This window comes from Penicillium cataractarum (assembly GCF_028827025.1).
Source record: "Penicillium cataractarum strain IBT 29864 chromosome Unknown utg000008l, whole genome shotgun sequence".
Taxonomy (NCBI): domain Eukaryota; kingdom Fungi; phylum Ascomycota; class Eurotiomycetes; order Eurotiales; family Aspergillaceae; genus Penicillium; species Penicillium cataractarum.
The window spans coordinates 601,707-626,547 of record NW_026622744.1 but is presented as its reverse complement, the minus strand read 5'-3'; the positions used below and the strand labels follow the sequence as shown (position 1 = coordinate 626,547).

The 24,841-nt window shown below is 50.1% G+C and overlaps 10 protein-coding genes across 10 annotated transcripts; 5 read left to right on the top strand and 5 right to left on the bottom strand.

Moving 5' to 3' along the window:
- Window positions 1-350: 350 nt before the first annotated feature.
- On the top strand, window positions 351-2,185 carry N7496_009346 (sugar porter family MFS transporter; the record flags this gene model as incomplete). Its single annotated transcript, XM_056702260.1, has 3 exons — window positions 351-558; window positions 645-760; window positions 827-2,185. The coding sequence occupies 3 exons, from the start codon at window positions 351-353 to the stop codon at window positions 2,183-2,185; spliced, it is 1,683 nt and encodes a 560-aa protein (XP_056551260.1).
- A 565-nt stretch (window positions 2,186-2,750) lies between these two features.
- Window positions 2,751-3,751, bottom strand: N7496_009345 (NAD(P)-dependent oxidoreductase; the record flags this gene model as incomplete). The annotated part of the gene is made up of 2 exons (XM_056702259.1): window positions 2,751-3,644; window positions 3,704-3,751. The coding sequence occupies 2 exons, from the start codon at window positions 3,749-3,751 to the stop codon at window positions 2,751-2,753; spliced, it is 942 nt and encodes a 313-aa protein (XP_056551259.1).
- Window positions 3,752-4,415: 664 nt separating this feature from the next.
- On the bottom strand, window positions 4,416-5,441 carry N7496_009344 (putative DSBA family oxidoreductase; the record flags this gene model as incomplete). Its single annotated transcript, XM_056702258.1, has 6 exons — window positions 4,416-4,488; window positions 4,544-4,860; window positions 4,933-5,060; window positions 5,128-5,168; window positions 5,225-5,303; window positions 5,408-5,441. 6 exons carry the CDS (start codon window positions 5,439-5,441, stop codon window positions 4,416-4,418), a joined length of 672 nt encoding a protein of 223 aa, XP_056551258.1.
- Window positions 5,442-5,999: 558 nt separating this feature from the next.
- On the top strand, window positions 6,000-8,699 carry N7496_009343 (uncharacterized protein; the record flags this gene model as incomplete). The annotated part of the gene is made up of 6 exons (XM_056702257.1): window positions 6,000-6,002; window positions 6,490-7,167; window positions 7,215-7,866; window positions 7,922-7,965; window positions 8,065-8,199; window positions 8,472-8,699. The coding sequence occupies 6 exons, from the start codon at window positions 6,000-6,002 to the stop codon at window positions 8,697-8,699; spliced, it is 1,740 nt and encodes a 579-aa protein (XP_056551257.1).
- Window positions 8,700-8,902: 203 nt separating this feature from the next.
- On the bottom strand, window positions 8,903-10,735 carry N7496_009342 (MFS transporter; the record flags this gene model as incomplete). The annotated part of the gene is made up of 1 exon (XM_056702256.1): window positions 8,903-10,735. One exon carries the CDS (start codon window positions 10,733-10,735, stop codon window positions 8,903-8,905), a length of 1,833 nt encoding a protein of 610 aa, XP_056551256.1.
- A 4,352-nt stretch (window positions 10,736-15,087) lies between these two features.
- On the bottom strand, window positions 15,088-15,763 carry N7496_009341 (uncharacterized protein; the record flags this gene model as incomplete). The annotated part of the gene is made up of 2 exons (XM_056702255.1): window positions 15,088-15,383; window positions 15,460-15,763. The coding sequence occupies 2 exons, from the start codon at window positions 15,761-15,763 to the stop codon at window positions 15,088-15,090; spliced, it is 600 nt and encodes a 199-aa protein (XP_056551255.1).
- Window positions 15,764-16,815: 1,052 nt separating this feature from the next.
- Window positions 16,816-18,107, top strand: N7496_009340 (UDP-glucose:hexose-1-phosphate uridylyltransferase; the record flags this gene model as incomplete). The annotated part of the gene is made up of 3 exons (XM_056702254.1): window positions 16,816-16,913; window positions 16,994-17,178; window positions 17,239-18,107. The coding sequence occupies 3 exons, from the start codon at window positions 16,816-16,818 to the stop codon at window positions 18,105-18,107; spliced, it is 1,152 nt and encodes a 383-aa protein (XP_056551254.1).
- Window positions 18,108-18,638: 531 nt separating this feature from the next.
- Window positions 18,639-19,867, top strand: N7496_009339 (aldo/keto reductase; the record flags this gene model as incomplete). Its single annotated transcript, XM_056702253.1, has 4 exons — window positions 18,639-18,845; window positions 18,894-19,089; window positions 19,152-19,486; window positions 19,538-19,867. 4 exons carry the CDS (start codon window positions 18,639-18,641, stop codon window positions 19,865-19,867), a joined length of 1,068 nt encoding a protein of 355 aa, XP_056551253.1.
- Window positions 19,868-20,206: 339 nt separating this feature from the next.
- Window positions 20,207-21,711, bottom strand: N7496_009338 (uncharacterized protein; the record flags this gene model as incomplete). Its single annotated transcript, XM_056702252.1, has 3 exons — window positions 20,207-20,566; window positions 20,619-21,471; window positions 21,536-21,711. 3 exons carry the CDS (start codon window positions 21,709-21,711, stop codon window positions 20,207-20,209), a joined length of 1,389 nt encoding a protein of 462 aa, XP_056551252.1.
- An 818-nt stretch (window positions 21,712-22,529) lies between these two features.
- N7496_009337 (Zn(II)2Cys6 transcription factor domain-containing protein) lies at window positions 22,530-23,129 on the top strand (the record flags this gene model as incomplete). The annotated part of the gene is made up of 1 exon (XM_056702251.1): window positions 22,530-23,129. The coding sequence occupies one exon, from the start codon at window positions 22,530-22,532 to the stop codon at window positions 23,127-23,129; it is 600 nt and encodes a 199-aa protein (XP_056551251.1).
- Between the last annotated feature and the right edge of the window lie 1,712 nt (window positions 23,130-24,841).

Sequence of the window (24,841 nt, the reverse complement as noted above, 5' to 3'; positions counted from 1 at the left end):
TTCGCGCCCTGAAGAGCTTCGAATCTCTCTTCTCCACCCTTTTTCTCCACCCCAAGAAACCCCTCCAAACAGTACGGAGAATGCCCTCTGCACTTGCCCATGGAGATAAATGGAGTCAAGCGTGAAATTTCCTCCGCCCCATCCCGGTAACGTGGGACTCGAGATCCGGGCCCCCATTGTGCCTGCCATGGTACCCCAAGGGGGAAGCCGATTCTCCGTTGCGATGGTCGTATTTATTTGACATCACTCTTCCCTCCTCCTGGCTCGTCTTCTTTTTCTTTTCTTCTTCATTCCTCTCTTAGACACCTTTTTACCCGGTATCTTCCACTACCTGGTCCGGTCTATTCATAATGGGTGTTGGAAACCTCATGTCCCGGATCAAGCCCGGTGCTGAGTCTCAGTTCTCCTCGCAGGCCCCTACTCCTGCTCGGGCTGACTCGACCGTGGAGAAGGATGAGGGTATCATCGATGATAGCCCTGTCAAGTACTTGACCTGGCGTTCGTTCATCCTGGGTCTGTGTGTCTCCATGGGTGGTTTCATCTTCGGTTACTCTACTGGTAAGTCTTGCGCTACATACCCCTGCCTCATCCACGGCACTGGATATCCAATCCAATCGATGTATGGTAAACTGACTCGGCCGTAGGTCAAATCTCGGGTTTCACCACCATGACCGACTTCAAGCAACGCTTCGCCGAGTACAACGCTGCCACCGGTGAATATGCCTTCAGCAACGTTCGCAACGGTCTCATTGTCGGCCTGGTATGTTTCATCAATCTATAGTTCCTCTCAATGGAATACCAATGACTAACAAACTGTCTTCTATAGCTCTCTATCGGAACCATGATTGGCGCCCTGGTGGCTGCCCCTATGGCTGATCGCATCGGCCGCAAGCTCTCCATCTCCTTCTGGGCTCTGATCAACATGGTCGGTATTATCGTTCAGATCGCCACCACCGACAAGTGGTATCAGATCGCTCTCGGCCGTTGGGTCATGGGTCTCGGTGTCGGTGCTCTGTCCAGCGTTGTCCCCATGTACCAGTCTGAGTCTGCTCCTCGCCAGGTCCGCGGTGCCATGGTCAGCGCTTTCCAGCTGTTCGTCGCCTTCGGTATCTTCATCTCCTACATCATCAACTTCGGTACTGAGCGTATCAACTCCACTGCCTCTTGGCGTATTACCATGGGCATTGGCTTTGCCTGGCCCCTCATCCTCGGTGTTGGCACCCTGTTCCTGCCCGAGTCGCCTCGTTACGCTTACCGTCACGGCCGTGTCGAGGAGGCTCGCGAGGTCATGGCCAAGCTCTACGGTGTTCCCCTCAACCACCGCGTCGTTGCCCAGGAGATGTCTGATATGAAGAGCAAGCTCGACGAGGAGCGTGCCGTCGGCAAGGCTCCCTGGCACGAGGTTCTCACTGGCCCCCGCATGTTCTACCGTACCATGCTCGGCATTGGTCTGCAGTCCCTGCAGCAGCTGACCGGCGCTAACTTCATCTTCTACTACGGTACCTCCATCTTCCAGGGTGTCGGTCTTTCCAACTCCTACGTCACCCAGATCATCCTCGGCGCTGTCAACTTCGGTATGACTCTGCCCGGTCTGTACATTGTCGAGCACTACGGACGCCGCAAGTGTCTCATGGCCGGTGCCGCCTGGTGCTTCGTTTGCTTCATGATCTGGGCCTCCGTCGGCCACGAGGTCCTCCACAGCAACCCTTCTTCCCACCCCGCCGGTGTCGCCATGATCGTCTTCACCTGCTTCTTCATTGTCGGCTTCGCCACCACCTGGGGCCCCATCGTCTGGGCTATCTGCGGTGAGATGTACCCCTTCCGCTACCGTGCTACCTGCATGGGAATCGCCACCGCCGCCAACTGGACCTGGAACTTCCTCATTTCCTTCTTCACCCCCTTCATCTCCAGCTCCATCGACTTCAGCTACGGCTACGTCTTCGCTGCCTGCTGCTTCGCCGCTATCTGGGTTGTCTTCTTCTTCGTCAACGAGACCCAGGGTCGCACCCTCGAGGAGGTCGACACCATGTACGTCCTGCACGTCAAGCCCTGGAAATCTGCCAGCTGGGTTCCCCCCGAGGGTATCGTTGCCGACCTGCACGCCCCTGTTGAGGCCGAGCCCAAGGAGGGTGGCGAGGCTCACCAGCACCACGACGAGCCCACTGAGATCGCCGAGCAGCAGTAGATCTGTTGTGAGCGGGATTTGTGCGGGGTTCGTTTGGTTTTTACTGCCAGCTTTGTCAAGTAAAAGTTAGGCCAACTGGCTATGGCCTTTTATGTATTTTTTAGTCTATGATTTTATCATGTGTATATTTCACTCACCTCTTTGCTGTGACATCCTAATCGGAGTCCAGTCTCAATGAATATGGCTTTTGAACCATAATTGCAACAACCATTTTTCTCTCTCCAACATTTTCTCCCTCAAACACTTTAAATAATTCAACTGGTTTCTTCTGTCGCCTCCCATATACCATGACCTTTCAAATACCCACGAGCAGGTATGCATCCACAGGGTCAATTTACGGCGGGCTTTGGCGAGGCATATGATCAATTCCAGCACGTTGAGTCCCGTGCTTGTCTTCGAAATAATCAATGATTCTCATGATTTCTTTATAAATAGTTTATTTGTAACAATATGAACTGAAATCAATCAACAAGATACTATTCCTTTATATGAAGTAAACCCAATACCATCAAGGCATATGCTCCCATCTTCTAACCCAGTATGTACAAAAAGCCACCTTCTACAATCACTGATTCTCAAACTTCAAACCAGCAGCCTTCCTGGCCGCACCATAAACAGCAGCAATATCACCCTTCTCCCCCTTCTCAGCCTTAACCTCCTGCAAAAAGTGATCCGTCACCTCCACATTGCGCATACGCTGACCACCCTCCTTGGCAATATTAGACGCATGTCTCAAATCCTTGCGCGCAAGATCAACCGCAAACAACGGCTCCTCCCGCTGATAATAATCTCCACTAATCATCCGATCCGCATACTTGGCAAACGGCCCCGGGTTAAACAGCTCCAGCCACTGCCGGAACGGACCCGTTCCCAGACCCGTTGCGTCCGCGGCGGTGAGAGACTCGGCCAGCACGCCGACGGTGTTGAGGATGAATGTGTTGCCGAGGACTTTGAGGGTGGACGCGCGGCCGACGTCGATGTCTGCGCCTGTACCGGAAGACAGATCAATTGTGGCCTTTGCCACGACACCCTCGAAGAAGGGCTTGGCCTTGGCGATGGCGGATTGTTTGCCGGCCGGCACGACGATCATTTGACCAGCGTCGGCCATGTTGGGGGCGCCGAAGACGGGGCATGCGACGAAGGAGGCGCCGCGGGCTTCGTAGGCGGCTTCCGTGCGGCGGGAGGTATCCGGGTGAACGGTGGAGCAGTCGACGAAGGTCTTTGTTGAGAGGTCGGTTTCCTTGTCGGAGAGGATGGTCTCGGTGATGGAGTCGATGGCGGGGTCATCGCCGACGCAGGTGAAGATTAGATCGGAGGCTTTGACGGCTTCGGTGAGGGAGGTTGCGACGGTGACGTTGCCGCCGAGTTTCTCGGCGTGGGCGGTGGCGCGCGAGGTGGTGCGGTTGAAGAGGATGAGGCTGGATTGGGGTCCCTTTTGAGCGATGTTGCTGCTCATGCCCTGTGGTTTGGTCCGTCAGCTTGTGGTTGCGATTTGTTGATGGGGTGTGTATAACTCACCCGGCCGATGTTGCCGAGGCCAATCCATGCTACACGAATGCCAGCCATGATGTGAGTATCTTTCAAAGATGTTTCAAGAGGTGTTTAGATGTGAAGAAGAGAAATTCGGCGGGCAATGGTTCTTGAAGTCGGAGCTTCGTGGGGCAGTTGTGGTACAACGTGGGGTAAAGACGAGGATCAGCTCCGTGGGGCTCAGTTCTTATCCGCTTCCGGTCCGATGAGCTTGGGATTCTTGTTGTACGGCTTCAATTGACCGGGGGTCGCCTTATTTATACTTCCCGTGTACGAAAATTGAAGCTATTGACAAAGCTCGTAGCTTCGGCGTCATGTTTCGCTCTCGGGGTACAATTAGGGCGAAAGTGCTTTAGTCTCTAAGCCGTGAGTCACTAAGGCCGAAGGGCCGAGATTGCAAGGCTGCAGATTCCGATGGAGACGGTCTGGACTTGAATTGTATAGGCGAAGAGAATTATGAGCCGAAATAATACCTGAGTCATTGATTATTGCAACGATGCGACAAGAATGCAGTTTTCTATGAATTTGCCGCGGTCGCGCTTAGGGTCACTAATCGCAGGATGGCCGTTGACATGGATGTCCTTCGGACCTCTCGTTAGGGCGAGTCACATATAACCAGAAGATCCACTGTTGCGAAACGAAGTATTCGCCAGTTAACAATCCATTCTCCTAGTCCTTAGTATACATCAAGACCCGAATTCTACAACTTGGCCTTTTCAACTATGGTCACATCCTGGAACGGAATTCCCAAGTACTGCCACATAAACGCGAACCTGTATACCGTTTAGTACAAACCGCCAAGGCAATAAACACCTTAAACAAACTCACCGATCACTTCCAAAGAAAGGCTCTTCCTTGCCCTCCTTATTTCGTACCCAGAACCACGGCGCTCCATACGCGCCCTGATCAAGCGCCTTTTGCGTGTTAGCGGTCAGGGCTTCTTTGTACTCGGGGCTCTTGGCGGATTCCAGGATATCTTTGATTTCCTGGTCGGAATAGTTGTGAGACTTCAGGAGCTCTGCTAGCTTCTCGGGCTTGCTGATGTCGATATTTTTGTGGTACATCCATTCCCATAGCGAGAGGAAGGTGGTTTCATAGCGCTCTTGGGGGTAGTGGCGCTTGATGTAGATCATGCAGCGTTGTGGCTGGAATTGGTCAGTATGGAATCGACCAGAACAAAAGTGAATAGAAATGATGGCCGAGTCTAAGATACTGACCATAATTGACAAGATTGGGAAAAAGTCAGGCGTCTTGATCTGTGGAACGCCAAAGTACTTGCAAGCCCGTTCGGAGTCGAACTTGGAATAGGAAGCCTTGGCTGGCAGAGTCCATGGGGGCTTGTTTCCTAAATGTCACGTATAAGCGGTTTGTTCAACGAAAACTTCTCGCATATCGCTCAAAATCAGACGTACCAGAGCCAACATTGATACCGCCCAAGAAGACAGGGTGCAATCTATCTACAAGTTAGCACTCGCACCAAGATAATCTAAGGTCAACAGGCACACTTACTCAACCTCAACTCCATGCGACCGGAGCGCATCCCGATTCCGCCTCAAATACAGCGTCGCATAGTACGAATAAGGCGACACTGGCGTTTAATTAGCGAATGAACGACCCGTTAGATTCGGGATGCGCCTTGAAGTTAATTCCCACTTCTGTGGGGTTGGCTGGGGGAGGAAAGGGGGACCATACCGCAATCAATGTACGCGTCTATCTTGCCAGCCATGGTGATGATGTATGGTTAGAATATCAACAAAGATGTCGTGATGAGCTGATCACTTGCGCATCGTAGGAGGAAGAGCGTGGTTGTATATACACTGGAGGAGAAGCTGGGGAGAGCTGGTGGCCCGAGGTGGAGAGGGACCGAGGCTCTTGTGGGGTTGATGAGTGATCACGATTTTCGGGTGGTGATCAATGAACCTCCACTATTGGACTACTTTATTTGTATGGAATAAGAAGAACTCTTAGGTTACCTATAGTAATGCTAGTGTGTAAAGGAGGACCCAGGTTGTTCGTACGAAGCTGAAAAGCTCCTCAGTAATGAACAAAGTGCTATCCATATGACTGTTTATTCAAAGTTCCACTTAGAAAATGCAAATTTGCGAAGCGTTAGATGGTACTTCATTCAAAATCAGTGGAGATTTCTGGTAAGAGCACGCCCACTCGGGAGGATACACCTGGCATTCATGCATCCCAAGGTTTCACCATATTTATACATGTAATATATTACAGTGAGTGTATTTTTCAGGTCGAGTGGTAATTCAAGGTATCCGAACAGCGATATATGGTACATCTGCATCACTCGATGGAGGAGAAATTTCGATGTTTCACTTACTTTCTACCTTATAGCAAGCACTCACCATTTTCTGGAAGAAGAAATAATTTGCAAGTCAAAAATTGAGTAAAAATTGAAGTCGTTCTTTGCATTTTATCGTGTGTTTTGGGAGTGCCAGGAATGAATGCTGGCGGACTAAGGTATCACGTGATTCGCCGACTGTGTTGATCGCGCCCCACGAGTCCCGCCAACAGACCAATCCCGTCCTCCACATCTTGTCCCGACCCAGCCCTCACTCATCACCATGTTACCACTTTTCTTGCAGAGCAGCTATTCTTGCTACAAAGCTGATACCAAAATATTTGCGACATAGCTGCTGGAGACTGCCAACAAATGTGGTTATCAACCGCCTAGCCTGAGTTCCGCGGGCCCTCCAGCAAAGCAGGGCAAAAACAAGAGCAAAAACAAAAACAAAATGAAGAGCGGAGACGGAAAATAGGATGTCTCAGAGGAGGACACAGTCCAGTTTACTGTGACTGTCAAGGATCTTCAGAACCTTGCCGAGGTCGTCGCTGGCTCTGCTCTCACTGTGCCCCAGTCCATTCTCGCCATCGCGAAACGAGCGATCAAACTCAGAAAAACCGTCACTTCCTGGTTCTTGGGACACGGCGATTCTGAGAATAACAAACGGCACACTCATTTTATCACTGTTCTCGAGCAAATTTGCGAGACCTTGGAGTGGAAGACCAACGGAGCTTCGGAATCTGACGCCAAGCAATCAACTTCAACATCTGGAGCTGAACGTGACGATGCAGATACCTCCGAGTTCATGAATAGATTTGCTGTTCTCACCGTCGAGGAGCCACGGGAATTCGCGCAGACAGAGCCGACTTATGCCGGTACAAAGAAAATCGTGAAGGTAGACATCGATGAGGAAGATGACCAGGCGGAGTCGTATCCTGGTCAATCCTTCTTCAAGACGCTCTGCCTGTTCCGGGATCTACAGAACATGCGGAAATTCATCACCCAAACTTGGTCGGAGTATCGAGAGAGGAAAATAGATCTGATGAATGCCTCTATTGTGACTGACAGTGCCTTACAGCTCGCAAAGCATCTCGCGGACAAGGTGGAAGCTGAGTGGCATACATCCGGGTTATTGAAAAGCGATGACGTCCAGGTACTTACAATCCAAAAGCAAACAGAGAGCGGATGTCTGTTGCTCAGAAGCTCAACGAAGACAAAACTATCTTCCTTTCACTGTTACCTGAGTTCTGCACGGCCAATACCTTCCGAGTCGAGATTCCTGCCCAGGATATGGTTACCCGAGGGCTTGTTGAATTTGCCAAGACAAAAAAGGTTCCTCTATGGCTTTCCTTTGCCTCCCAGATCTTCCTCGACGTCCATCACACCATGCGATACGGTCCTTTAGGTGCATTAGAAGACCTTCGGATGTCTGGACTCCGCATAGAGAAGACTGTGAAAGATTACATGCAACTAACAAAGTCTCACCCTCAGCCTCAATTCTGGCCAAAAATGGGTGATGCCGAACTTCAAGCTATTGGAATGGTTGTCAAGTTATGGATCATAGAAGACGAGTTCCTCGAGATGCGAGCACGTTCTGCTAGCTTCGGGGGCCTCCCTGCCCCCGACAAGCATGCACTTTTCTCGGGGCATTCTATTTTCTGTGGCTTGATCCTATTTCACCTTCATATGCGGCTGCAGTCTATTGGCAAACAGCTTGTCACGCAAGGGTATGACGTCCAGCAGCTAGCTTTCTTACACAACCTTGTCATTCAATCTCCAATGTACAAGAACGTCAAATGGCCTGACATGGATACCTTCGTCAAGATCCACGGTGGGTCTCACATCTTTATTGGTTCGCGGCCAAAAAAACGCTAGCGAATCTTTGAACAGGCTTGAGTTGACCGCAGGATTCTCATCTGCTACCCGTTTTACCCGTGATTCACGGAAAAAAGTAGCTCACAAGCCCAGTGGCAAAACTACCCGATTGATCGAGTCTACCACCGAAGTCGCGAACCTGTTCTGGGCCTAATATGTGGATGGTGTTACGCAGGACGCCGGGATTGGAAACATTGACCGGGTCCTGGACGAGCTTTTCAAAAAGTCGAATCTGGAGAACTGCAGCAAGAAGCGCCATCGATCCAAGCGAAAATCTATCGCCTCTCGACAAGGGTTCAATTTCCACAACGTGAGTGCGTTGCAGCTTCTCGCGTTCTTGAAGACCAAGCTGTTTTAAGAGGAACCTGCCATTATGTTCAACTACATCGGCATGCACCAACGCTCCATCGAGTTACTCCGCCTGATCCGAGTGAAGGAGCACGACAGGTTTGTCCAATGCTTCGCCGCGGGGTATATGCCTAATGAAACATTAATACCCTATATTGTGGTCTTGATCCATCAGCTTGCGCAAGCGGCGGCTGAGAGTGCAAGCGAAATGCGACTATCTTCTGAAGGTGCTAGATCGTCGCGAGCGCTGGCGACGTCATGCGGGATTATTTGCGGAAGAACGGAGGTGTCGCATGCAAAGAGCTAAGGGTTTTCTGCAAAAACAAGAAGCCAATTCACGATGATCCTGATTACGACAAAGGTAAAGAGGGGGATGAGCCTTTTTATTCTTGGCCGAACGTTGAAGATATCCTCGACCCTAAGCTTGTGGCCTCGCTCCAGACCGGGATTCCGATAGCTTAGGCTACAAGACCGCGTGTTGGTTGCACTACGACAACTGTGCAGAAGGGTGAGGATTTCGCTCTAACTTTGACTTTAGTGGTCACAGCAATTTCGGAATTTCCCACGCCCTTGTGCAATTCTTTTAGTAGGCGGAGCAGAGGAATTCTCTGCGTAATACGTAAAAGCTAACAAATTATTATTCATAGAAAACTATCCTCGGGGAATCACTCATGACGATGACCGCTGATAGCAGACTGGCGAGTGTTCACCAAGTCCAGATCATATGGATTTTCCTCATATTGAGTCGCCGTAGCAGTCCGACGCAATGACCTTCCAGACTGGCGAGATGCCCGTGACGCAAACCGTCCCAGGGTAATGCGCGAGGGAACAGTTGACAAACTCTCAGTATCGCTGCTGTCATCCGAGATATCCTCAGAAACCTCGTTCTTCTCCGTCTCGTTCTGTGCAGTACTTTCCTCGCGGCGAATCTCGGCTTGGTTCTTCTCAGCAAGACGGCGCATGAAGGCGTCTGCCTCTGCGGCGTAAGTGCAGCGCTGACGAATCTGAGAACCGTATTTGTAGAAAATGAATGGGAATGGCACGCAGGCCAACGACAAGAACGCCGGAATAGACGATGCCCAGTGGATACCCAGGTTTTGGTACATGTAGGTGGTGAACAAGGGAAAGGCCATGCCGAATAGCGATCGAAGAGCCGAGTTCGCAGCGAGTACTGAGGCAGCATAAATCGTGTACGAGTCAATCAGATAGTTGAACACACTCAAGAAGACGAGCACCATGCCAAAGCCAAATGGAGCGCCGGCAGCGATGGACGCCATCCAGTGGATACTAGGATAGTTGGTCCAAGCGAACCAAAAGAGACCGATAGGGAGGGCGATACCACCGACCATACTCGGGGGCAATCGTACCTCTGGTGGGAGGCGGTCGGTGGTCTCACTGCACTTCTTTGCGTATCGCATGTTTTCGGGGAAGGTGTATGCCACAGCGATGACCATGCCGACGAGGATACCCAGGAAGGCGAGGCCACCGATACCTTCGCTCCAGCCGCGAACCTGTTGAAAGACAATGGGGTATGCGGCAAATAGCATATATAGCGTCCCGTAGATGATAGACATATAGATAGAGAACAGCAAGACGATAGGCTCCCGGAATAGCAAGACCCAAGGGCGAGAGAGAGCTGTTTTCAGGGTCTTGCCCATCGGAATAGGACCGCGCTCGATATCAAGCTTGCTGCGGTAGACTTTGCCCGTGATTTCAGACAACTTGGCTGCCCGGCGACGCAATAAGACCGGTGCGTATGTCTCTGGCAAGAGGAAGATGATGCACAGCCAGAGGACGCCGGAGAAGGCAGCAAGGAATCCTTCGACCCAGCGCCAGCCAGCTCCAGTAGCTAGGAAACCACCGATGATAGGACCGATGGTAGGACCTAAGAAGGGCGCTGCGGCGAAGAAGCTAATAGCAATACCACGCTGCGAGGCAGTGAACATATCGGCAATGGTACCACCGGCATTACCAAATGGAGACGAACCAAAACATCCGGCGAGGAATCGCAAGATGATCAAAGTCTGGATATTGGTCGCCCCAGCAGCGCCAGCGTTGAACGCTGTCAAGAAGGTGAAACTGATTGTGAAGATATGGCGACGACCGAAGATCTCACTGAGCGGTGCCCAAATCAATGGTCCAATCGCGAATCCAAGCACGAAGAGCGACACGCCCAGGATGGCGATCTCTTCTTCCACCTTGAAGTCGGCGACAATTTGGCCCAGACCTCCAGAGTATGCTGATGAAACGAGGGCAACAGCTAGTGTGACGAATGAGACGAGGAATGTAATAGCCCATTTCTTCACGGCTGAGAAGTTCATCGGGTTGCGAGGATCGCGCGGTAGCCAGGTAACGGCATAGGGATCCTCTTGTGTGCCAGATCCTGGATATGGAAACGAAGCCACTTCCTCCGTGATGACTTTCTGGTCAAAAACTAGACGCCAGAAGGGGATTTTAGAAGGCCGTGGGGTCTCGCCCCCAGCTTGGACGGTGGCCATTATCGAATAGGCTCTCGCGATGCTTTCCAGACGAGAAGAATTCACGTCAACGAATATAGTTAGATCAGCACTTTTCCATGAGTATATTGGCAATATCAATGCAGATCAGTCGATTCACGAAATGGAATGAAGAAAATTCCATCATGTCGATAGAATCATCATCAAAATCCAAGTGACCCACTTTGATACCCGGGAGCCTCGGCTCATTCCCAGTCGGGTTAATGCTATCCAGGCACAGATTTCCAAGCCACCCCTCTCATTGGCTTGTTTCTGGTTATTCGGCATCCAGTGCCGATTGCAAAGCGGAGTGGACCGTTATTGTCGCCGGCACAGAGTTTTTCAGTGGGCCATCGTTGGGCGTGCATTTATCCGACCCAAGGATTCGGCCCGAACGCCACTTGCGACCAGAAGCTTGAATGGACACGGCTTCCCGAGAAGACTATCTATGCGGAAATTTTAACATGACAGGGAATAGATGGTCCTTTAAAGTCAAGGCACTTTCGCTGTCGTAAATATTGAAGTTGAATGCTCGGCCGGGGTAATCGGCATGGCTGTGGATTCAAGCGGAGGCGTGGAGTACATGCAGCGAGAGCCGAACCCGATTTGTTGTTCCCAATTGGGTGGCTCACGTTGGCTCTGTTCTCTTTTAAACAACTATATGCGCTGTATAGAGCTTATCCAAGTGTTGTCTTGTTAATAGGTGTGGTTACAGTAGATTCTAGTTGCAGTGTAGGACCTAGGGCATAAGAGGACTGAGAGGGAAATCATTTAGTTAAAACTACGATGGCAAACATTTAGAGTGTAGAGGAGTTTTCATTATATTTTGAAGAGAATAGATTGAACGTGATCCTAAAATATGGGGGAAGACAGTATTCGATTTTGATTTGAATCGCCACACCCGAAGACCGAAAGTAGTGGAAGGTAAAAGACCATTCAACTTATCATTAGGTAGTGGGTTGAGTGATTGAGAGTTGGTTGGTCAATGGTCGGGCCATCGTGGGCTGAAGGTGTGGTTGTGGTTGGGTTGATGTCTTTCTTGTTCTTGTGACCTGGAAGATAACGTCAGTACTAGTTTCAGGAGATTCATTAGGGCGACGAACCTTTCCCGGTGGGTAGAACATTGAGAAGGCTGACAGTGATTGAAGGTCAATGTGTCAAGCAGTGAGTAGAATAGAAGAGCGAAGCTTTGTTGAATAACAATGATTGAAGATCAATGTGTCACAGAGTTGGAGGGAAGAATGATGAAGCTTCGTCGAATGGCAGTGATTGAAGGTCAATGTGCCAGTGTGGTTGGATTGATAGATTCTCCTTTGAATTTGTCCTGACACGCAAACTGGGGTTTTCCAGCTACGTGACGCCTATCCAAAAGAGAGTCGAGTCAATCTGCGGAAGGGTTCGATCGGAGTGTTCATCGGTAGGAGTGGTCATCGGTACGGCAAGGAGATCGAGTATTTGGTAGACTGGTTGAACTCCCTCTTGAATTTGTCCTGACACGCAAACTGGCTGTTCAGCTACGTGATGCCTGTTCAAGAAAGAGTCAAGTCAAATCACCGGAGGGTTTGAATCGGAAGGAGGATCATCGGTACGGCGAGGTGGTGGGTGTTGGTAGACTGGTTAAGCTCCCTCTTGGATTTGTCCTGACACGCAAACTGGAGTTTCCAGCTACGTGACGCCTGTCCAAAAGAGTGTTCAACCAAGTCACTGGGTGTGTTCGATCGAAGCGTTCATCGGTAGGAGCGGTCATCGGTACGGCAAGGGGGGTGGGTGGAAGTCGGTGGTCTGGTTCAATCCTCTCTTGGATTTGTCCTGACACGCAAACTGGGGGTTTCCAGCTACGTGATGCCTGTCCAAAAGAGAATCAATCTAGACCACATGTGGATGGTATGTCGAAGGAACGGGAACGAGATCGTCGAGAGAAGGCGAGCGAAATTTTGGTTGAAGGTAGTTGTAGGAAGTGGTACATTTAACCGAGAACCATTTGAATTTGTCCTGACATGCAAACTGGGAATCCAGCTACATGACGCCTGTTCAAATGGACTCGAGTCAAAGTCCAAACGAGTTTTTCTGAGGGTGGAAGGTATGGATGGAAGGGTAGGAGGTAGAGACTTGATCGAAATCTTCGTTGAATTTGTCCTGACACGCAACCCATTTTTGTTTTGTTTTGTTTTTGTTTCTTGATATTTTCGTGTTTTTGTTTGATTTGGTTTTTGTTGTCTTTTTGTGGTGATGCCCTTCTTTTTTTGGTTTGTGTTTGGTTTGTCTAGTTGCGTGATGCCTGTTCAACGGAGGAATTGAGTCAAGTCTTGGTATGAATGTGGCCAGAGGGGCAGAGGCCATGAAATTGTAGGTGTTGTCAAAATATTGACTGAGAGTCAAGTTGCAAATGGTTGAATGATTTTACCAAATTCTTTCTGAATTTGTCCTGGCATGCAAACTGGAAGTCCAGCTACATGATGCCTGTTCAGAGAGAAACAAAGCCAGACCACCAAGGAGAGTAGTTGGAGGACCTATGATATAAATGATTAAATAAACATGTAAGCCCGTAATGAAGTCAGCAAACATACCCTAAGTTAGAAGGCCCAGTGTTGGATGGCTCAATATTGGAGGGCCAAGAGATGGAAGATCATGAGGTAGACGATATATTTCATGGTTGACGAGACGCGTTAGAAAGATGAGTTGTGTTGAAGTATTGTGATGAAGAGGTGTTATAGTGTAGACATGTCATGATGGATGAGACATGTTGTGGTCAAGATATGTGGAGGTGGGTGTAGACGTGTTATGATTGACGAGACACGGTGAGTCAAGAGATTTCATGATGGATGAGACATGTCTTGATGAATAAGATAAGTCAAGAAAGATAGAAGGCCCCAAGGTAGATGAAGGTCCAAGTGGGGGAGGCAGGGTAAGGAAGAAAGTTGGAATAAGGTTGGAGACCAGTGGGGGATGGACGGCTGTGGTGTCTGGGGAAGAGAAGTTGGGGAGTTTACAAGAGAAGAAATTTTGGGGAGGAGGAGGTACTTATAGGTTATAGGGTTTGGGGGGTAATCAACCCTAACGTACACCCCCAACTAGGACGACGGCGACGGCGAGGTGCCTTCCGAAAATGGAGTACTAGACCTAGTATGGCCGGAGGTGGAATAGTGGCCAACCCTATTCTTTCCTAATCGAGTATGCCATGAGGTCTACATTTCGTGATGCGGGAAACCCCCCACGCCTACCGTATATTCAGGCTTAGGACCTCATGCTATGGCTTGAGATACACAAAGCAAGGGAAACAATGACTTTGAAATGCGCTGGGTAGTTCAAAAGACAGTAGACTATACAGTATTTCTTCATTTTATATACTTGAGGTACTTCATTGCTGTGAAACCCGTATGTAGGAGCCATATAACATTCATAGCAATAATATTGGAAACTACGAGCATTCCTCCACAATGATACATTCGTCCTGGCCTCGAAGACTGGCTGACTTGGGTATCCTCCATTTCCTCACCAAGTCCCCGCTGCAAAACTCACCCATGAACCCTGAGGGGATAAGGTACGGCCTGGCTGATTTTGATTTCCTGGGGCCATTCAGTTTTCCAAGACTGGAACAGCACGGCTGAGGATTTCTAGAGATGATGAGCACTTGACGACGTGTTGAGCCAGAGGAAAAATTACTAATTTTCGTTTTCATATCCCAGACTCATCTATGCTCCACTGTTGCCTTGTTCCATGGTATTGGCTACTTTGTATTGGGCGAGATATTGCTCCCATCCTGATAACAATCATGGTTGATAGAGGGTAGGGTGAAAGGGTTTTCGGTCTGACAGCTTGACGGATATGAGTATCTGGTCTTTATTTGGACTTAACTTTAATGGATAACTATATATCACCTTTGGTGAAACGGGCTTGAAGGCTCCTTTGTGCGTGGGGTTTAGTCTGTAGGTGGGCTAGTACGCGGACTCACTAGCTTCGCAATGTTTCTCCTGATATTGGTGTGAATCAGTGTATTATGGAAATGCTTATTACTTATTCGCTTGAGAATCTTAGCGGCCAAAGAGTGTTAGAAAGATCAGTAGCACGAAGGTAGAAAATAGGAGCAATTGCTCAAGGTTTATAACCTTATGATACTGAAGATCCCAGAAACCTAAATCATAAAGTCACGCTTTATGTAGACCGAACCCAAATTGCTCCTCCCGTTCACAAAAATAAATACCGCCAGATGATTAATTATCTCCTCGAAAGGCCGTAACTGGAACTGGCAGCCTGATGTGCTCAGTGTTTCGGCTGTTCATATCCTTTGCCTTTTCTATAGCCATGAGCAGGCGGGCGGCACAGACATGCAGTTCTCGAGAATAGTCAGCTCTCATTCAGCATTGCTTGTGAAGTTCTGTCTTACCAGAAACGTGAATCTCAAAGGCATCACGGATCCCAGTCTTCCGTGCTTCGATCAGAATTCTGATTGTGCCCTGGTGGTCCAGGGAGATAAGCTTGGAAGTCTCCTTCTCGAGCCAGTCCCGCTGGAGCCGAATGACCATTGTTCCTCCAATCTTTGTACCATCTGCGATGAATGCTCTTGCCAGGGTCAATACCACGGATAGATTGCCCGTGAATTGGACAAATTTTTCCGAGTTTTCGAAGGCCACCTCTCGTGCCAGAGACTCGCCTGCAATTCAACCATATTTGGTTAGTGTCAGCCTTTGTCTAGATCTGTCTTTGGATAAACAGTGCTCTTCTCGTACCTGCCGATCCTCCTTCAGGCATCTCCGCAGGCGAGTACGCTGTTGGATGGAACACGGCAACCGCATCTGCCAGTACTCGCGGGCCTGGTAGAGATGTATTGAGTCCTTTAATGCCCAAGTACTTGCACTTCAGACTTTCAAGGTAAGTATCCGGGGCTCCAAATTTGAAGAGCAAATTAAGGTCGGGAATATCGAAGGCACAAGGCATTCTAGTTCGGAGGACGTAGGCCGCAGCCTCCACGAAGGCATGGCATGTTCCCGCGATTCTGATCAAAGTCTCCGCGGGCAGATTGAAGAATATCATAGTGAGAATCGTGGAGCAGGTTAGCGGGGCTCGATTGGATGGACATGTCTACCTACCTCGAATGGAAGGTAGATGACGGCCTTGTGAGGACGTTGCCACGCGGGGCCGAGCTCCTGATCCGCAGATTCAGTGGATCCCATTGCGTTGTCAGTTGGTCTATTGGACATCTTGTCGATAGAATAATATTGTGGAGGACTCTGAGCACCGATTAGTGCTTAACCGACCTGGTAACAGTTGCAAGGCAGATACTGACATATGTGGGGATGAATGAAGGTGGAGGAGATTGGGGAAGGAAAGGTGCGAGGAAGTTCATATTGAATTTGAATCTACAAGTATCTGTCTAGCGATGCGGCCTTCCATATAATGCAAGCAGAGTGGGCAAACGCTCTATGTTGCCAACACTGTGAGTATTTGCAGAGAAGGAGGAATGAGACTCGAGATGCGGTCTTATCGGGTCTTATCACATCGATAAGCTCTGGTCGGAGTAAAAGCTGACGTCATCAGGTCAACAGTCCACACCAGTAAACAGTCCATCACAAGTTATGTCTAGCATACCCGGACTGCATAGCTTCCCTCTTGAGAGGTATATTATTACCAATTGATACCAAGAGTTCTTAAGGAACAGTCCCCACAAGTATGGCTGCACCCCGGCTGGCCCGAGCGCGGGATCCCGAAGCGATGCCTTTACGGCTCACCGAAAAAAGTGACATCTACCCCAAGATCTGGAGTGCTGATTGTATTACTTGATGTTCATGCTACTCACAGTGCTACTTTTATGCCAAATAAGATCTAAGGATAATCTCATACTTCTCAGGATTAATTTTATATAGATATCATGCTCTAATCTTTAATAAAATCCATTGTCCAGTGTGTTCTGCGTTATTTTCCGGAGACCCCGCGCCCCCGCCGGAGGCCCTGGTCACTGTACTCCGTTAAATTACCCGGCTGCCGACTTGGCGGGGTCATTTTGCGATTTGCGTCCCTCCCTTTTTTCTCCTGTTCATCCTCAAGGTACTCCTCGCAAACGGCCAATTCTTGCCTTTTAGCTCACAATGGAGAACGTACTGGACGACATTTCTCACCGCCGCTACAACCCTCTTCGAGGTTCGCACATTCTGGTGTCTCCCCACCGAACCAAGCGTCCCTGGCAGTGAGTTTTTGACCTTTCTACACGCTCAATTGAGAGACGAAGCTCCCTGCTAACCACTGGAAATTTTTTGCCTTGCATAGAGGACAGCAGGAGAGCCCTTCCAAGACCACTTTGCCCCACCATGATCCCGAGTGCTACCTGTGCCCTGGTAACAAGCGAGCCCAGGGTGACGTCAACCCCAAATACGAAAGCACCTTTGTCTTTGTCAACGACTACAGTGCTGTGAAGGAAGAGCAGGCTTCCTATGAGGGTGCAAGCGGCGATGGTGCGAATGCAACCAAAACATTCCTTTCTTCTGATCCGACGGTGTTCTAATCGCATCCAGACCTCGAGTCGCGCTTCCTCAAGGCCGAGCCCGTTACTGGCAAGTGCTACGTCCTGACCTTTTCCTCGGCCCATAACCTCACCCTCGCCGACCTATCCCCGGCCGAAATTGTACCGGTGATCAATGCTTGGACCGAGATCTACACTGCGCACTTGTCACCCAAGTCTCCACTCGCTCAGACCGCGCCCCCAACCCACATCCAGCCCGCTACCCCCCACACCAGCATTACCAAGCCCAAGGAGCAATACCGGTACATGCAGATCTTCGAGAACAAGGGTGCTGCCATGGGTTGCTCAAACCCCCACCCTCACGGCCAGGTCTGGACTACCAGCACACTGCCGGAGGAGCCTGCTGCGGAGCTGGAGCAGCTGCGCCGGTACCGCCAGGAGCACGGCGGTAGCCACATGCTAGAGGACTACGCGGCGCTCGAGAGCCGTAAGCAGGAGCGTGTTGTCTTTGAGAACGAGGGTTTCGTCGTCGTCTGCCCCTGGTGGGCAACTTGGCCGTTCGAGACTATGATTGTCAGCCGCACGCACAAGCGTGCCCTGGTTGATCTTTCCGATGCCGATAAGACGCTCCTCGCTGAGGCCATCGCCGAGATTACCCGTCGCTATGATAACCTCTTCGAGACTCACTTCCCTTACTCTATGGGTATCCACCAGGCTCCTCTGGACGGTACCGATGAGGAGGTGGAGGCCTCGTATCTGCACCTGCACTTCTACCCGCCTCTTCTGCGGAGCGCGACTGTTCGCAAGTTCTTGGTCGGTTATGAGTTGATGGCTGAGCCTCAGCGTGACATCACTCCTGAGCAGGCTGCGGCTCGTCTCCGTGGCTGCGGTGGTGAGCTCTACCGCAAGAAGCTGGAGTAAATACTAGTCCTGGGGGGTTAAGGAGCAGGCGAAGACAAGCGAACCAGTAGTTTAATCAGGATTCTTACATTCTATGTCTATAGTTGTTGGAAATATGCGGAAGTACAAATTTTTATCTTGTATTCACGGGCCATATCAAGCCTGGAGCTTTCATTCTTGATTGGCGTTCTTTGCATCGTCGGCCCGACACTCCGGGAATTACTCATAGCTACCTCGTATTCGGTCTTGGGAGCATCAACTGCTATTGATCCCCAGCTTCGTGACTAGACTTATCTTGAATCACCGTTTCATTCGATAGTAGCCTCAGGTTGTGCTTATGGCTAGTAGAACCGGGAGTCCTGTATATGATTTGAAATCAAAACATGATGCTACATGAACTTTGTGAGCCCTGGATATTTCGCTGGTGTGTGTGGGCTATTTAAACGAGATCTATTCCCAGGGAGATAATTTCTTGTATCATGCGAAAGCAGTCCTTCGTCTTCAACTTTATTAGATAAATCATTGCCTTGTCAAATCCTTCTTTCTACGAAAATGGACCCAGAACTCCCTCCTCTGCTACGAAATTCCAGAAACGAAACCAAAGTTTCCTATAAACGACTAGGAAGCAGTGGACTCTGGGTTTCAGTCCCTATTCTCGGTGGCATGAGTATAGGGTCTTCAGAATTCGGATCATGGATTCTCGAGGAAAACAAGGCACTCCCTCTGTTAAAGGCCGCATTCGATCGCGGAATCAATACTGTAAGATGGAAAATCCCAGATTAAGAACGTGTCACTAACGTTCAACAGTGGGACACCTCGAACAACTACTCTAACGGTAGATCCGAGGAGATCATCGGCAAAGCGATCAAGCATTACAATCTTCCTCGGCATAAACTTGTCATCCTCACCAAATGCTGGGCCCCTGTTAGCGAGCATGAAAATGTATACGTTGTCCCCTTTGCAGGAGAAATGTGGAAAGACAAGGAATATGTCAACCAATTCGGTAAGCCCTTGGCGTATCTGTACTATACCCAGACCTGCATTTCCCAAAACTAACATAGGCAGGCCTTTCTCGCCAAGCTATATTCAACTCGGTAGATGCCTCACTGCGACGCCTCGGCGTTGATTACATCGACGTCTTTCAAATCCACCGATTCGATCCAAATACCCCCATCGAAGAAACGATGGAAGCACTTCATGATCTCATCCGAAGTGGTAAAGTTCGCTACATCGGAGCGAGTTCGATGAGAACCTATCAATTCGTCATGATGCAGTTCTGTGCCGAGAAACATGGTTGGACCAAGTTCATCTCTATGCAGAACCAGTATAGTCTGACATATCGCGAGGAGGAGCGGGAGATGAATCGCTTCTGTAATGAAACAGGCGTCGGTCTTATACCGGTATGTTTCATGCCTGGATTTTTAATTACTTCGGGCTAACTCGTGTTATAGTGGAGTCCGCTCGACGCTGGTCGACTTGCCCGGCCTCTACTGCAAATTGGGGCAACTGATCGCTTAGGGACGACAGTCCCGAGCGATATTCCGAGTTCGGATGCAGAGATCATTAATCGAGTGGAAGAGGTAGCTAAGCAGAAGAGCTGGACTATGAGTCAGGTGGCACTGGCTTGGGTAAGCCGTCGTGTTGCAAGCCCTATCGTCGGGTTTAGTTCGGTGGAAAGGATCGATGGAGCTCTAGATTGTGGGGATAGGACTTTGACTCTGGAAGAGGAAGCTTACCTAGAGGAGCCCTATTTCTCTCGTCATGACTGTTGTACGCCCTAACATGTTGGCGCCCGTCCTGCCATCCGATAGAGTTCCCGGGGCTGGCTTATGACCTGTGGATGAAAGGGAAATCACTGTACATGAACCTTTTATCGTATTCTTACTTGAGGGAATCGTAATGAAATCTAACAAGGGTTAGTTAGCTGATATAGAAGACAAAATGCTCCCGCAAATACTCATGAGATGGATGAGGCTAACCGAATTACTTTATCCGTGCCTAACCCTTCTTCTAATATCACCGTTTGCTTCTAAATTCCCCCGCAGGAGACCACGGAAAGAACTTCATCTTATATCTATATACAACCCCACCTTCTTCAAAGCCCGAAAAAAACACCCTCCTCATGCCCGCTCAAAGCAAAACACCGTCGCATATACCTCAATCCCCGTTACTGGCGAATACCACGCTGACCGCTCGAACTTCTTAGTCAAGGACCACCCTGGTGGGGCGGATGTGCAGAAGGTCTTCTCCATCTGCTCGAGGTGGTTATACCCGATCATGTAGGAATGCGGGGGCCCGATTTCGATCAGCTTCGCCTCGTAATTCTCGGGGGTCTCATCGATGCAGACGGTGACGGATTTCTGCGCGAGCTGGAACGCGCGCACCATCACCAGGGAGAATTCCACCGGCGGGAGGAAGTAGAGGGCGGACATGCTGACGATGTGGTCGGGTTTGGGAAGGTCGAGGCTGCAGAGCAGCTCCTGCATGGGGCCGTGGTGAATTGTGTTGTAGGCGCCTGTGCGACTTCTCGACCATACCTTGTGACATTTCGATGGCAGTGAGGGAGAAGGGGCGGACAGGGGCCAGTTCGTTGTGAGAGGAGGAGGGGGTGGTACTGATGGAGGAGGAGAGCTCGGATGGGGGAGTCAATTGGAGCTTCTGGAGCAGGGCGCGGCCAAACAAGCCGGTTCCCGCCCCGAGGTCAAGAATCGTGCCATAGCCCAAATCGACCGTGGCCAGGACCTCGTCGTAGATATCCCCCATTCGAGTCATCTTTGCGACGTTGTCGTCGTAGTTGTTACTCACGTGGTCGTAGACTTCAGCCACGCGTTGCTGGGCCTGCTCGCGGGTCCGGCGGCCCATCAGATGCGTGGCGATGAGGGTATCTACTAGGGCGCGGTGATCGCCAGGGAAGCACTTTCGGACTGAGACATCCTCCCAATCCTGGGGCGGCGGGAGAAAGACGGCGGGCATGGGGTTGACTTCGATCGCGATGGGCTCGCCCTCCCCCGGTGGCGGCACGCGAATGTCGACATTGCACCAGCTCTGGCCCTGCATCTCGTTGGCATAGAAGGCCTCGACGGCCACCGCTTGCAGACGGTGGAAGAGCACCGGGTTCTCCTCGAAGTCGATGGGTGTGACCTTCGTCTCAGCATGGAACTTGATCCCAAAGGTCAGGAAGTCATCATAGGGCTGGAAGCCCTGAGGGTAGGTGTATCGTTCGGGGGCCAGCGGGACGGGGAACCCGCCCACTTCAATAACCATCACCGAGTAATCCCAGCCTCGGACGTATTCCTGCACCACCACGTCTGTGGGGATGGGAATAATACCGTCGATGATGGGAGCATCCGGGGTACACCGCCACCGTGCAGACCGTCGCGACCCGCTACGATTTCACGGGGACCGTCTTCGATCTCGCCTGCGGGACAGGGCTAGTCGGTCGGTTTCACGGCGAAGCTGCTCGCGCCTCTGCTTCCACGTCCCCTTCCCCTCCCGGGACCCGGTTCATCGGGATGGATGTCTCCGCCACGGGTGGTAGGAGGAGGTACTCGTGGGCCCGATGCAGCAGGCTCTGACTGCGTACTGCGAGCCCGTCGATCACCTCGTGTGCATGGGCGCGCTGCATTATCTGGACGGCTGTGAGTTGTCGCTAGTGTTGTCCCGCGCGTTTCTGTTGGCCCGGCGCTCGGTCACGGTCTCGGTCGATGAGATTCCCGATGCGTATAATCTTGCGCAGCGGAAGAGGGGGCGCGGGTACATGCATAGTTGGAATCATCTGAGGGAGGTGGAGGCGTATGGAGTGCCGAGGGGGTGGAAGATGAGCGATCGGTGGCGCAGGTTAGGGTGGCGGTCGCCGACGACGAGTAACGAGGTGTTTACGAATGTGTTGAGGTTTGAGCAGGTAGGTATAGAGTGATTCACAGCATTATCTGAGCTTTTTCCATCTCCGAATGGTTCGGGCAACCTGCTACGATAAGCGTTTCCCGCTGTATTGAAGATTTCCGCCGGACTTGTAAGTTTCTACTTGCTTCCAAGACCGCAGAGATTTGAGGATCGACTTACACCTTCACGATATGCTACATGGGCCAGGAAAGCTGTCCAATAAAGGCTTAATTTACGTCTCCAGTTTCCCCAACTTATGATTATTAGCAATTTCCTGCCATTTTCACATAAATACAAACTTGTATCGCATTCTAGTTAACAAACAGCGATGCCGAATGGTTTTATGATAATGATATTTATCCACTTCAAATCTTGAAACTGCTGTAACCAAACAACCAAAGTATCCTATCCAATTTCCCGAGCACTCTTAGTGGCTGGCACTTAAGACCTGCGGGGAAGTTTCCCGGCGGACCCGCTTACTTTCAAGATACCAGGACACTCGAAGCATCCCAATGACATTTCCGCCTCTCACCAAATACTTGCGGTCCTGCAAAATCAGCCATGCCATCCGCTCCACCAGCCTCACGCAGACCTTATCGATCCCACAAGACTCCAGCCTGTGATCGCTGCCGCCGGTTCAAGAGACGATGCACCGGCGGTGGACCAGGTGATCCCTGTGTGCTGTGTAAATTGCAAAACGTCCCCTGTCAACCATCAGATATTGCGAAAGCGCATACACCATCGCGCCGGTCCTCGAGGACGGGATATACACTACCCCGGCGCAACCAGGTCCAGGAACAGCATAACACTAGCAATCCCGCTCATAGATCACCCATTCACCCCAATGTGAGGAACGGTCTTGGCGATTCGGAATCGAATGATCACAATGCCATCCATTTAGGTGATGCCAGGGCAGATTCATCTATTGTGGTGAGCCCGGTTCTTACTGAAGACATCCAAGCGCTGGAACGTTACTTCTCTTCTGGGGCCCCTACGGGGGATCCCGCGCCCGCTGCGGATGGCTTGGAAAAGTCCTTGGTGTATATGAGGGTCCCTCGAAGACGGGAAGGTCTGGCCATGGCAAAGAATCCGGGGAAATACCAGCAGGAAGTTCTGTGGCAGATACTTAGGCCGTTTGCCAAAGAGCTTGTTCGATTGTGAGTTAATCCTCTGATACAATGCATGCCAGTCCTGGGCATAATTGACTGTAGGATACAGGTACTTTGAAAAATTTCATCCCGCATTCCCAATACTAGATCAAATGACCTTCCTCGAGATATACCAACGCAGTGATAAAATATCTCCGCCTCTGCTCTGCGAGTTTTTCGCTCTATCTTTGACACTTTGGGATCATTCGGATGTTCTAAGACAATATCCCAAGCCCGATCCCCATTTCATTTGGAATTTGGCTGTGGAGTCTTTACAACAAGACTTTCTAGCACCGGGACTTTCTACCATTTACTCCGTTCTTTTCGATATGACGGGAAGACCTATTTTCTCAATTCTAGGAAATACCATTAATAATGGACGAGCTGTGGCGCTTGCCAGGAGTCTAGGATTGAATCGTGACCCTACAAATTGGAAGCGTTCAGACAGTGAAAAGGTGCTTCGTGTCCGGCTTTGGTGGGCAATTTTGATTCATGACTACTGGTAAGTCCTCCTATACATATTTGTTCAAGCATTCAGTGTTGACATTTCCTCCAGGTCAAGCTTCGCCCATGGGGTTTCTCCGAATATCACCAATCGGCAGTATGATGTCCCAGTTCCGACTTTGACAGAGCTTACACACGACGGACAACCAGAAGAAGGGATTAAAGCCTCTGAATGCTTTATTCACCTCTGCACGCTTTCTGTAATCTTGGGAGAAGTCCTACCATTAGTATATGACCTCGAACAGAGGGATATCTGGAGGGACATTCGTCGCCGTGAAACCGAACTAGACATTTGGGAGCAAAATGTTTATCTTCCCATCAGTGGTCCAAACGAGAAATACCCTTACCCTATCTCAGGGCTGAGTAGCCTGTGTTTGAGTTACTTGTCCGTACGGTTACTTTTATGTCGTATCGCCTTTCGTGTGAGTGTGGCAGTCTTAACTTTGAGACTCTGAGCTAATGGTAACAGGCTGCGAATAAAACCAGCACTAATGACATGGACCGGGCCACTAATTTACGATACCACCTTGGAAGACTTCGCCGCTCGGCTCAAGATATCGTGGAATATGTCTGCTCTTTAGAGAGGGTGCATTTACAAGAGTTCTGGCTCGTTTGTGAGTGGGCTTCCTGTTCAATCAGAACTTCCAGAATGTGAACTTACCCATATCCTTATAGACACGGCACATCATCTTACATTTACATTTATTATCCTACTGCGCTGTACCATCGAGGCTTCCGATGCACCTGTCACCGAGTCATGCAAAACAAGTCTGATCCAATTCTGGGCCAAACTTCAAGATGCAGCAGAGAATGACAGTTGGGATCTTGCCGCAATGTGTATTACACGTTGTGGCGAGTCCATGTCCAAAGTAATGAGCTACTTGAATGCTCAAGGATATAAAAATGTTGCGTCCAACGATGGGGTCATGCAGGGGGCCGGCTCTGATCCCGAGGCAGTAGATCGACAGGGTACGATCGGAAACAACGAAATATCGGGTTTAGGGGAGTTGGCTTCAGATGCTTTGCCATTCTCCAATCTCGACTTGCTGTTCGAGAACTCGGCAGATACATTTTGGAGCGGGTTGGATTTTGCTCCACTGTATGAAGAGGTCGATACGGGGCAGGTGTATCTATAGGTTTATAGTAAGGGCAGACCGCAATCAATAAATAATAAATAAAATTGAGAGTGTATTGTGGTTTTTTATGTACAATCTGAAATTG